The sequence below is a fragment of the Pteropus medius genome, unplaced genomic scaffold (genome assembly GCF_902729225.1).
Source record: "Pteropus medius unplaced genomic scaffold, Ma_sr-lr_union100, whole genome shotgun sequence".
Lineage (NCBI taxonomy): Eukaryota > Metazoa > Chordata > Mammalia > Chiroptera > Pteropodidae > Pteropus > Pteropus medius.
This window is the reverse complement of record NW_024340699.1, coordinates 16,276,254-16,286,392: the sequence shown is the minus strand read 5'-3', so window position 1 is coordinate 16,286,392 and position 10,139 is coordinate 16,276,254. Positions and strand designations below refer to the sequence as shown.

Genomic DNA, 10,139 nt, shown 5'->3' with positions numbered 1-10,139 from the left:
AGCCACTGCCCACAGCCTTCCTGGTGGACACGTCGGAGGAGGCGCTGCTGCTGCCCGACTGGCTGAAGCTGCGCATGATCCGCTCGGAGGTCCCTCGGCTGGTGGACGCTGGTACAGCCGGCTGGGCTCGGGCACAGGGCGCGCTGGGCCTGCGCCTCCATGAGTTCTCAGGGCATTGCGTGCCAGGTTCTGGGGGCGCACCCTGCCGAGAGCCCTCACGGTCGGGTGTGGGCAGTCGGTGTGAGGAGGGGTAAGGACGAGGTGGTGCGGGCATTTGGAGGGTGAAGGCCAGGGCTAGGGCTGTTGGAGCTGGTCCCGGAAGGCAGTGCAGCTGGGCGGGGCAGGGCCTCTTGGGAGGCAGTTTGGTGAGTGGTGGGGTTGCCTGGGCAGCACAGCGGAGGGTGTGCTCCCAAGGGTCTGCGTTCCTCATAAGCCCCAGGGTGCTGTCGGCAATTCTAGGGAGCCTGGAGCCAAGAGGCCAGAGGCTGCAGGCCACAGGGCCCCATGCAGCCTTGGACGGGGCGAGGGAGGAGCTGGCCGTGCGCTGTGCTGGGGCCCTCTGAGGCCCCCTGGCCGGACCCCGACCACCTCGTGGGCCAGGGTTGCAGGCGGCTCGCTGAGTGGCTCGCCCGCAGCCCTGCAGGACCTGGAGCCCCAGCAGCTGCTGCTGTTCGTGCAGTCGTTCGGCATCCCCGTGTCCAGCATGAGCAAACTCCTCCAGCACCTGGACCAGGCCGTGGCCCATGACCCCCAGACCCTGGAGCAGAACATCATGGACAAGAGTAAGAGCCACAGGCTCCCACACGGGTCGGTCAGCACCCCTGTCGGGACCAGTGTGTGCGGCCCAAGGATTGAGGGCCGAGCGGGAAGGCTGAAGCTGGAGTGGTCAGGAGCGGCCTGGCCAGTGCTGCCCTATCTCTGCGTGCCCAGGCGTCAGCACACTCTGGGGGGTGAGGTGGGGGCTGCCTGGTCCTGTGTTGGGACGCCCCGCAGCTTGGCTTCTGGAGTTGGGAGCGTCGTGCGCTGTGCGGGAGTGGCCTTGTCACCCAGGTGGCTTTCTGTGGCACCGGGCGGCACTGCTGTCCGTCGGGCCCCGTGTTTGACCCTCAGCTGCTGTTCTGCAGATTACATGGCTCACCTGGTCGAGGTCCAGCACGAGCGAGGAGCCTCTGGAGGCCAGACTTTCCATTCCCTGCTCACAGCCTCTCTGCCCCCGCGGCGAGGTACCAGCCCGGCAGTGCTCAGCACACAACACACAGCTGGTGGGGCCGCCCAGCCCTGCAGAAAGGGTTGCCCCAGCCGGTGCCCGAGCTGCTGTTCTGAAGCCCCGAGCAGCCTACGGGCCGGCTGTTCCTCTGGGTGGTGGGCCCCTGGGTGCCGCTTTGTTCCCATGGTCCTTGTTGAGGCTGCTGAGGAAGTTTTTAGCTGATGTCTATTCCCGTTTCCTTGCAGATAGTGCAGAGGCACCAAAACCAAGAAGTAGCCCAGAGCCACCTCCGGGCCAGGGCAGGATCTGGGCTGTGACTCAGGTGCGGGCACTTGGCCCCGAGGATGACTTGGCCAGCATGTTCCTGCAGGTACAGCCACCGCTGCCTGGGACAGTGCCTCCAGAAGCCGGGCACCTCTGGGCTGTCCCAGCCCTCCTGCCCAGAGAGACGGGTTTTATCTGTGACAATATGCGATCATGGAGAGAGGGCTCCGGGGCTGGCCACCCAGGTCGAACCCTGGCTTCCATCCTCGGAGTTAGGTGACCCCGACAAGCTGCCTAACCCCTCATGCCTCAGCGCCCTCTTCCGTAAAATCAGGCTTAGAGTAGCGCCCACCTCGGGTTCGGTGTCAAGGGCAGGGCCCAGGGTACCATTGCTCCTGCCGCTGTCCTGGGGGCCTGGCTCTAGTTGGCACGTGCCTTCGCCGTGTCCAGATCACAAGAAGCAAGCAGGCAGGCCTGCATCCTCACACACTCTGCCCCGCACGCGGCCTCGCTCTGCCGACACTCGGCGTTTTGCAGCTTTGTCGAGACTGATTCCCGTGTCGTCCGCTTCGTCCGCTGGAGTGCGGGTCTGGCGGTTTTCAGCATGCTCAGCCGTGCAGCCGTCCCCTCTGGCTGAGTGAAGAATGTTTTCGTCACCCCCTAAGGAAACTGGGCATCTGCAGCGCGCACTCCCAGTCCCCCCGGCTGCCACCACGCTGCTTCCTCTTCCCGAGACATGCGTGTGTGTGGAGCCCCGCAGCCTGTGGCCGTGTCCGCACGTGTCCTCAGCCCTCCCCACATACACGGCCTCACTCGCTGCAGAGCGCTCCACCAGCTCCTCTTGCACACTTACACACTTGCACACACACCTGAGATGGACCCTTTTTCAGGAGGGACCCTGCACCCTCGCACCCTCGCACCCTCGCACCCTCGCACCCTCTGAGGCCGGTGCCCCTGTCAGACATGGAGGGGCCGAGGTCGGCAGGGTCTGGGCTCGCCCGTGCTCTCAGCCCTGAGATGGGGTCCTTGGCACATGCCTCGCTGTTCCTTGAATGGAGAGCCTTACAGGGACTGGACAGCGTCACTCAGCCTCGGGCCGCTGAGGATGGTGCTGGTGACAGGAGCGTGGGACGAAGGATGGCCGAGGGCCCCGCCCCGCCCCGCCAACCGCTGCCCTTCTCTGCTGCAGATCTTCCCGCTGAGCCCGGGCTCGCGGTGGCAGAGCTCCAGCGCCCGCCCCGTCGCCCTCGCGCTGCAGCAGGCCCTGGGCCAGGAGCTGGCGCTGGTCCGCCAGGGGAGCCCCGACGTGACGGGCGTCTCGGTGCGCCTGCTGCAGGCCATCGCCACCCTGCTGAACTCGCCGCACGGCGGGGCCCTGGTGATGTCCATGCAGCGCAGCCACTTCCTCGCCTGCCCGCTGATGCGCCAGCTCTGCCAGTACCAGGTGGGTGCGGCCGCGTGCCGCGAAGGCCTCGGTTTTCAGTCCCCCTAGAGGCCCGGGTGTCTGGACACTGCCCCGTGGGCTCGTTCTCGGCTCCCAGGTGAAGGGAGGGAGCCAGGTGGTCCCGGGGGGGGGCAGAAGGGGGAAGGAGCGGGGTGGTCCGCCGTGCGCCCACCACTTGGGCTCGCTCGCTTTGCCGCGTCCGCCCTGTCTGTGCGCTGACGCGTGAGCTGCGTTACTCTTCCTGCTTCTGTGTCCGTGTGATTCCTTAATCGCCTTTGAGCCACGTGACGGTAGGGTGCCTCGCCAGAACGGTGTTTTAAATGACCTCTGCGAGGTCCCGGCGTACCTGGGGGAGCATGTCCCCCAGGCTGCAGGGTTGGTGGTCAGACCTCATCCTGGCCCCCGCCTCAGGGCGGGGCCATCTCCAAGCCAGTGTAGCCATGTTCTGCTGCTGTCCCCACAGCGCTGCGTGCCCCAGGACACCAGCTACTCGTCGCTCTTCCTCAAAGTGCTCATGCAGACCCTGCAGTGGCTGGACAGCCCCAGCGTGGACGGCGGGCCCCTGCAGGCCCAGCTCAAGCTGTTCGCAGCCCAGTACTCAGCGCGGCGCAGGATCAGTGACGGTGAGGGCGGGCGGGCCCGGGGCAACCTGCACTGCTGGCTGGGGTCTCAGGCTGTCTGCCCTCCCGTCGGGGGTGTGATGGCTTTGTTAGCACAGAGGGGATTGGCACCTAGGGCTTTGGGGAGGTTCCCCAGGGAGGAGAGTGCTTATGGGAACTGAAGGAGTTGGCGCTTCAGGGGCTCCCTGGACAGGCCAGGCTGATAGGAGTGAGGGGTGGAGGCCAAGCTGGTCACACAGACGTGTTACTGCAGTGCGGACTGGATTGCTGCGCCTGGCGGAGGCCCTGACGTTCCGTGGGGACGTGGAGGGGGTCAGCTCCACCGTCCGGGCCCTTGTCACCACACTCAGGTCTGGGGAGAAGTGTAGCCTGGAGCCTGAGCTTGTCAGCAAAGGTACCCGGGGCCCGGCCTCTGAAGAGCCCAGCCCTGCAGCCCCCCGCAGAGGCCCCACCCTGACCAGATGGGCCACACCCTGTGGCTCCCGGCCCTCACTCTGCTGTGGGGAGCTCGTGCATGTGATGAGTCCATACCCAGGGCTGACCAGCTCACCCTACGGCTCCTCTTCCCTTCAAGGGAGTTCCCGAGCCACCACCCAGTCACTGTCATCTGGCTCAGGTCTGGGCACATGGGGTGTTGCTGGTGTGGGGGTGGGGGCCGTCTCTCCCGGAGTCGGGTGGTCGGAGGGCTGCCACCCAGCCCCATCCCCTGGACAGAGGAGCACAGCACAGCTTGTCTCTCCCAGTCCTGCGGGGTCTGATCGAGGCGAGGTCGCCTTACCTGGAGGAGATGCTGGCTGCACTCTTCCCAGCCGTGTCTGCCTCGCCGGCCTGCAGGCCCATCGCGGTGGTCACCTCCCTGCTGCTGCAGGACAAGGCGGAGCCCCTGGCCCTGGGGCAGCAGGACACTGACAGCTGCAGGTAAGCTGGTCGGGAGGTGGCCAGCCTGGTGACCAGCCCTGGCTGGCGTCTCTGAACCCGCTCCTCCCCTTCAGCCTGGAGGCCGTGCAGCTGGGACCCTGCTCGGGGCTCCTGGTAGACTGGCTGGAGATGCTGGATCCCGAGGTGGTCAGCAGCTGCCCTGACCTACAGCAGAGACTTCTGTTCTCCCGGAACAAGGTGGGCCGCACTCAGCTGGGGACAGGCCACCAGCCCTGCCACTGGGGGAGCATGCGTCTGCCCAAAGAATCGCAGGCCTGATTCTCATTGGCCCGGACCAGTCCCCTGTCCCATCTAACTCATACCACCCAGCCAGATCTGGTGACTGGGGCAGCCTGGGGGGATTGGGGTCCATGCTTTGTGGGCCCAGGTCTCAGGGGACAGGCGGTACCACTGTTAGCAGAAGGGAGCCTGGCACCCCTGACAGGAGGGACAGGTCCTCAGAGCAACCAGAGTCCATGCCGGGGCCCTGCAGGGAGGTGCTGGGGACTCCTGTCCTGAGAGCACACTGGAAAGCACTGGCCACGTCGCGGGGGGAGCTGGGAGCCAACACGATCTGCTGTGCACCCCGCATGGGTTTGTGGTCACTCCTGCTTCCCTGAACCTCAGCCGCCTCAGCCCTGGCTGCCTAGAAGACCCGGGCCGTGGTTCAGTTCTGTCGACTTTGCACGTGTGTTCCCGCCTCCAGGACTCGGTCTAGTCCAGCACGTGTGTCATTGGGTAGGGGCCGGCCCGGCCTGGCGTGCAGGCAGTCAGCGCTGCTGCTCCAGCGGGAGCTCCAAATCCTCGAAGTGGCCCATTCTTGTTTCCTGTGGCTCGAGCAGGGCATCCTCCAGGGACTCTGCCCGCAATGCCCATGAGCCCAGCAGGACCATCCCAGGCTTCCTTCCTCCCCAGGGTAAAGGTCATCCCGGCCCCCAGGTGCCATCTTTCCGACCGTATCTGCTGGCCCTCCTCACGCATCAGTCCAACTGGTCCACACTGCACCAGTGCGTCCGTGTCCTGCTGGGCAAGAACCGAGAGCAGAGGTGAGGCCGTCTCCGCTCCGGTGGGTTCGGTCGAGTCGCTCTCGCTGCAGGCTGCGTGCCTCCGTCTGGCAGCCACTTTGCCGGTTCAGACGACAGCACTAGGGCCCTCGTGCCTTCTGATCGGCACTGACCCCCAGCTTCCCTGGGACTCGGGGGCTCGCCGGGCTGCCTGCTGGGACACTCGATGCAGGGGTGGCCCAGAAAGGGGACCCTGTGGTAAACATCGCCTTTTTAAAGTACACTGCCACCTGGCCCAAGTGTCCCTGCTCTGGATGACCAGCAGGGCAGACAGCCAGGGCATGAAACGGGCCACTCTTCTTGGATCACGTGAATGGCTATCGTCTACACTGTGTCTCAGAGGCGCCGAGTGACCCCGTGTGGCCACCAAGCCCGGAGGGTGGGCGGGGCTGACGTGCAGTAGGGAGAGGTCAGGCGGGATGGGGCAGCCCATGCGTCCACTAGCTGACCTGGCCCTTAACCAGCGAGCTCCTCGGGGAAGGGGTGCTTGGGGCCCAAATCCGTCGTCACAGGGAGCCTGTCGCCGGCCTCCGCGCTCCGTCTCTGCACTGTCGCTTTGCCCTCTGTGTCTGAAAACAGATGGGCCTCGAGCCCAGCCAGGACTCCTTGCTGCCCTCCAGGTTTGACCCTTCGGCCTCCCTGGACTTCCTCTGGGCCTGCATCCACATACCGCGGATCTGGCAGGGACGGGACCAGCGCACCCCTCAGGCAGGTGTCGGCGCTCCCCGCCTGCAGGGTGGTGACACGGTGACACGTGTGGGCCCATCCCACCCTGGGGCTGACTGGCGGGCCTGGTTGCAGAAGCGACGGGAGGAGCTGGTGCTGCGGGTCCGAGCTCCCGAGCGCATCGGCCTGGTGGAGCTGATCCTGGCGGAGGCGGAGGCCAGGAGCCAGGACGGGGACACTGCAGGCTGCAGCCTGCTGCAGGCCCGGCTGCCCCTGCTGCTCAGCTGCTGCCACGGAGATAACGAGAGCGTCGGGGAGGTGACGGCGCACCTGACGGGCTGCATCCAACAGTGGGGCAACAGGTACGGTTGCTGCGTGCTGGCGCGGGAGCCCGCACCCCGTCCATCTCTGCTGGCCCCACCCAGACAGCCCTGGCCCCGGCCCCCACCCCAGCCGCCCCAGCTCCCACACCCGTCTCTTCCAGCGTGCTGGGCCAGCGCTGCCGAGACCTGCTCGTGCAGCTGTACCTGCAGCGGCCAGAGCTCCGGGGGCCCGCACCCGAGGTCCTGCTGCATGGCGAGGGTGCCACCACCAGCAGCATCTGCAAGGTGAGGCCTGGCCAGGCGCCGCTCAGGGCTGCTTCCGACCTTTGCTTCTGAGCTAGAAACCCAGACTAGGAAACGGAGAAATGTGTCTTCTCAGACTTAATAACAAATAAGAAATCTGGCGAGTGGCAACGTCGCGTCCGGGCAGCCCCGTCTGTCCTCGTTGCCTGAGGGCAGAGCCCACCCGCTGGCCTCACCTGTCTGACCTCGTGAAGGGTCTTGGATCTTTTTTCCCAGAAGTGTTCTCTGGCCGAGGAACAGAGAAAAGGGATGTCTACCTACACCCCCTTTTCCTTCCCGAGAGGCCATCGACACGCAGAGGCTGTGTGCGCAGAATGAGTTTCGATGCTTGGGCACTTTGAAAGCACCCACAAGCAGGACACTGAGTGTCCGCCACCCTGTCACTGACTGCCTGTCCCTGCAGACTAGCTGGCACCTTCTAGAGTTCCACGGAACCGCGCGGCGAGCAGCCTGGCGGCCCCTTCGCTTGGCGTGGTCGCTTCGTGGGGCCACATGCTCCTTTTCGCGGCTGCGTGGTGTTTCACGCTGCAGTCGGGCCCGCCTGCTTGTCCGCCTCTGGTGGGCCCCGGGGTGGGGCTGTGACCAACGGCACTGCGTGAGTGGTCACGTGCGGGTCGTGCGGGTCGCTTTCACTTCTGGGGGGCAGGGTGGGGGTGGGGAGGCGACTGTCGCCCCCCTGCTTCTCGTGCCGTGGAAGGAGCTGACTTCCTGGCTGTGTTTCCTTCTGTGTTTGTGCGTTTGTTTCGCGGTTGAGATTGCCTTTTACGTGGTGTCGGGTTTTTCCCACTCACCAGACTGTTTTGGTGAAAGGGAGCGAGCGTCTGTGAGTGTGGAGGGGTTGCCTTCGACCCCGCATGTGGAGGGCGTCCAGAAACCTCAGGCACGGCCTGTTTGATGGCAGAAGCTCCGGAGAGCGGGGAGGGACCCACTTTCTCAGGGTTGCTGCGTGGCTATGCCGGGTCCCGGGGGGACAGGGACCGCGGCTCGTGGCCTCCGTCGTGCCCCATCACGGCCCCTTCAGGGCGGCAGAGACGGGCGGGAGCAGGTGAGGCGCCCGGGCTGCGGCGGCCCCAGCCTCTGCTGCCCTTCCTCGCAGCTGGACGTCCTCACCCACCGCTTCATCACTCTCCTTGCGGACACCAGTGACTCTCGGGCGTCTGAGAACCGCGTGGCTGACGCCAACATGGCCTGTCGGAAGCTGGCTGTGGCCCACCCCATCCTGCTGCTCAGGTGCTGCCTACCACGCTGGGGACCCCACGAGACACAGCTCGAGGCAGAATGCCCCCCTCATCCCAAGCTGAGTAGATGCTCTGGGGGCGTTGGGGTCCCGCCTCCACTCCCAGTACAGTTTAACAGCGGGGTTGGGGCTGCCAGCTGATGTGTGGTCATGCAGATGTGCAGAGTGGCCAGCTGGCCTGGGACAGTCCAGTAGGGCAGTTACCATTTCTGACTCAGCTGAGCCTCGGTGGGAGGGACCAGAGAGACTCCAAGAGAGGGTGTAGTCGCTCCTCCCAGCCCAGAGCCTGAGGGTGGGTGGCATTCTGTTCTGGTCCCTTGGAGAGGGCCCCGGGCCAGCAGCCCCGACCCGTCAGTTCCGACAGGCGTTTTAGCCAGCTCCTGGTGTGGGCCATGTGTCCGCGTGTCTGGGTGGTCAGGACCACCAAATGCTCTCCTGCGTCTCCAGGCATCTGCCCATGATCGCCGCGCTCCTGCACGGCCGCACCCACCTCAACTTCCACGAGTTCCGGCAGCAGAACCACCTGACTTTCTTCCTCCACGTGCTGGGGGTGCTGGAGCTGCTGCAGCCACAGGTGTTCCGGAGCGAGCACCAGGGGGCGCTGTGGGACTGTCTGCGTTCCTTCATCCGCCTGCTTCTGGTGGGTGCCTCCGGTGGCTGCCCGGGACCAGACCGTGATGCGCCGGCATCTGTCCTCTAGGTGCCACAGCCTGGGAGATGGGAGGCAGAGCCCTGTCTCGGGTGTGCACAGGGGCTGGCCCACAAAATGGCAGCGCCTCCCCCCGTCCTTGCTCCTCCCCCTGCGCCCTTCTCAGCCAGCGGCCCCCACTGTTGTGAAATCCGTCCCATTCAGCTCATCCGCCTCTGCTCCCACGGCCGGGCCGATCCACCCAGGACAGACTGGGGTCTTCCCCTCCGCCGAAGCCATGCGGCGAGGGCAGACACAGGCCGTGGGCCTTCGGGGCTCCTGGGACCCCACAGGAAAGCAGAGCCCCTTGGCCCGCGTCAAGGACAGGACCAGGCTGGCCCTTGGGAGCCAGCTCCCACGTGCGGAGACCTCATGTTCTCCGAAATTCAGTCGGGGCTCAGGCTTTCTTCTCTACAGTCGCTGTGACTCTGTGATCCTTCTTGTCATGTGCTTAAGTTGGGCATCTCCTTGTCTGCCCTGGAAGTTCACCAAGGACAAGGGATCCTTAACATACTGCCCAGTGGCCAGCGGGGGTGGCATTGGTGGAGCCCAGCGTCCCTTGTGAGGCCTCCAGGGGGCGCAGCGTGAGCAGGACAGGGTGCCATGGGCTCTGAGTGCTCCATGTTGCACACTGCCCCTTTGCAGAACTACAGGAAGTCCTCCCGCCACCTGGCCCCCTTCATCAACAAGTTTGTGCAGTTCACACACAAGTACATCACCTGCAACGCCCCGGCAGCCATCCCCTTCCTGCAGAAGCACTCCGACGTGCTCCAGTGAGTGTGCGCTCGTCCGGCCCGGACAGCGAGGGTGCGGGGGCCGGGGCACTCTCGAGGTGGGTGGCAGCCGGGAATGCATACTGCTGAGGCAGCAGGGGTGGCTCGGACTGAGCTTGCCAGCCCTGGACGCAGAGCTGCGCTAAACTGCCCGCTGGTGCCATCTTGCCCTTCCATTCCCTTGGCTGCCTCCTGAGCGTCCCAGGTCCCCCGCACCGGCGTCGGGCCCCGCCCCCCCACGGCGGCGTCCTGACAGTCCACCTGTGCTCCCTCCCCAGCGACTTGTCCTTCGACAGCAGTGACCTGGTAATGCTCAAGTCCCTCCTCGCAGGGCTCAGCCTGCCCAGCAGGGACGGCAGAGCCGACCATGGCCTGGACGAGGATGGCGAGGGTGAGCGGGCCACGGGGCTCTGGGACGGGGTGCCGGCCCGGCCTCCCCCAGCAGCACGGCAGCCCCGGGGATCGTCCCAGGTGTCCCTGGGCATTGTGGGCCTGGGTCGGGGGTACATGCAGGTAGCCCTGAGTGGTACTGTGGCCGGCGTGATCACACAGCACCCTGTTCCTCCGTGGGAAGCTAGCCGAGTCCCTCTGTTCTCGTCCCCCATCTTTGTCCTGTGTCCCTTAGCACTGAT

General features: G+C 65.6%; 1 protein-coding gene across 1 annotated transcript in view; it reads left to right on the top strand.

Annotated features, from left to right (window-relative positions):
- INTS1 (integrator complex subunit 1) overlaps positions 1–10,139 on the top strand; it is a 34,099-nt gene that overhangs the window by 19,897 nt on the left and 4,063 nt on the right. Inside the window, exons 28-41 of the mRNA XM_039876423.1 lie at positions 1,453–1,577; positions 2,661–2,915; positions 3,379–3,538; positions 3,789–3,929; positions 4,279–4,453; positions 4,528–4,651; positions 5,369–5,499; positions 6,138–6,225; positions 6,319–6,545; positions 6,668–6,791; positions 7,906–8,039; positions 8,494–8,686; positions 9,380–9,507; positions 9,786–9,898. Of these exons, the coding sequence (XP_039732357.1) occupies positions 1,453–1,577; positions 2,661–2,915; positions 3,379–3,538; positions 3,789–3,929; positions 4,279–4,453; positions 4,528–4,651; positions 5,369–5,499; positions 6,138–6,225; positions 6,319–6,545; positions 6,668–6,791; positions 7,906–8,039; positions 8,494–8,686; positions 9,380–9,507; positions 9,786–9,898 (2,118 nt within the window). The remainder of the gene's footprint in view (positions 1–1,452; positions 1,578–2,660; positions 2,916–3,378; positions 3,539–3,788; positions 3,930–4,278; positions 4,454–4,527; positions 4,652–5,368; positions 5,500–6,137; positions 6,226–6,318; positions 6,546–6,667; positions 6,792–7,905; positions 8,040–8,493; positions 8,687–9,379; positions 9,508–9,785; positions 9,899–10,139) is intronic.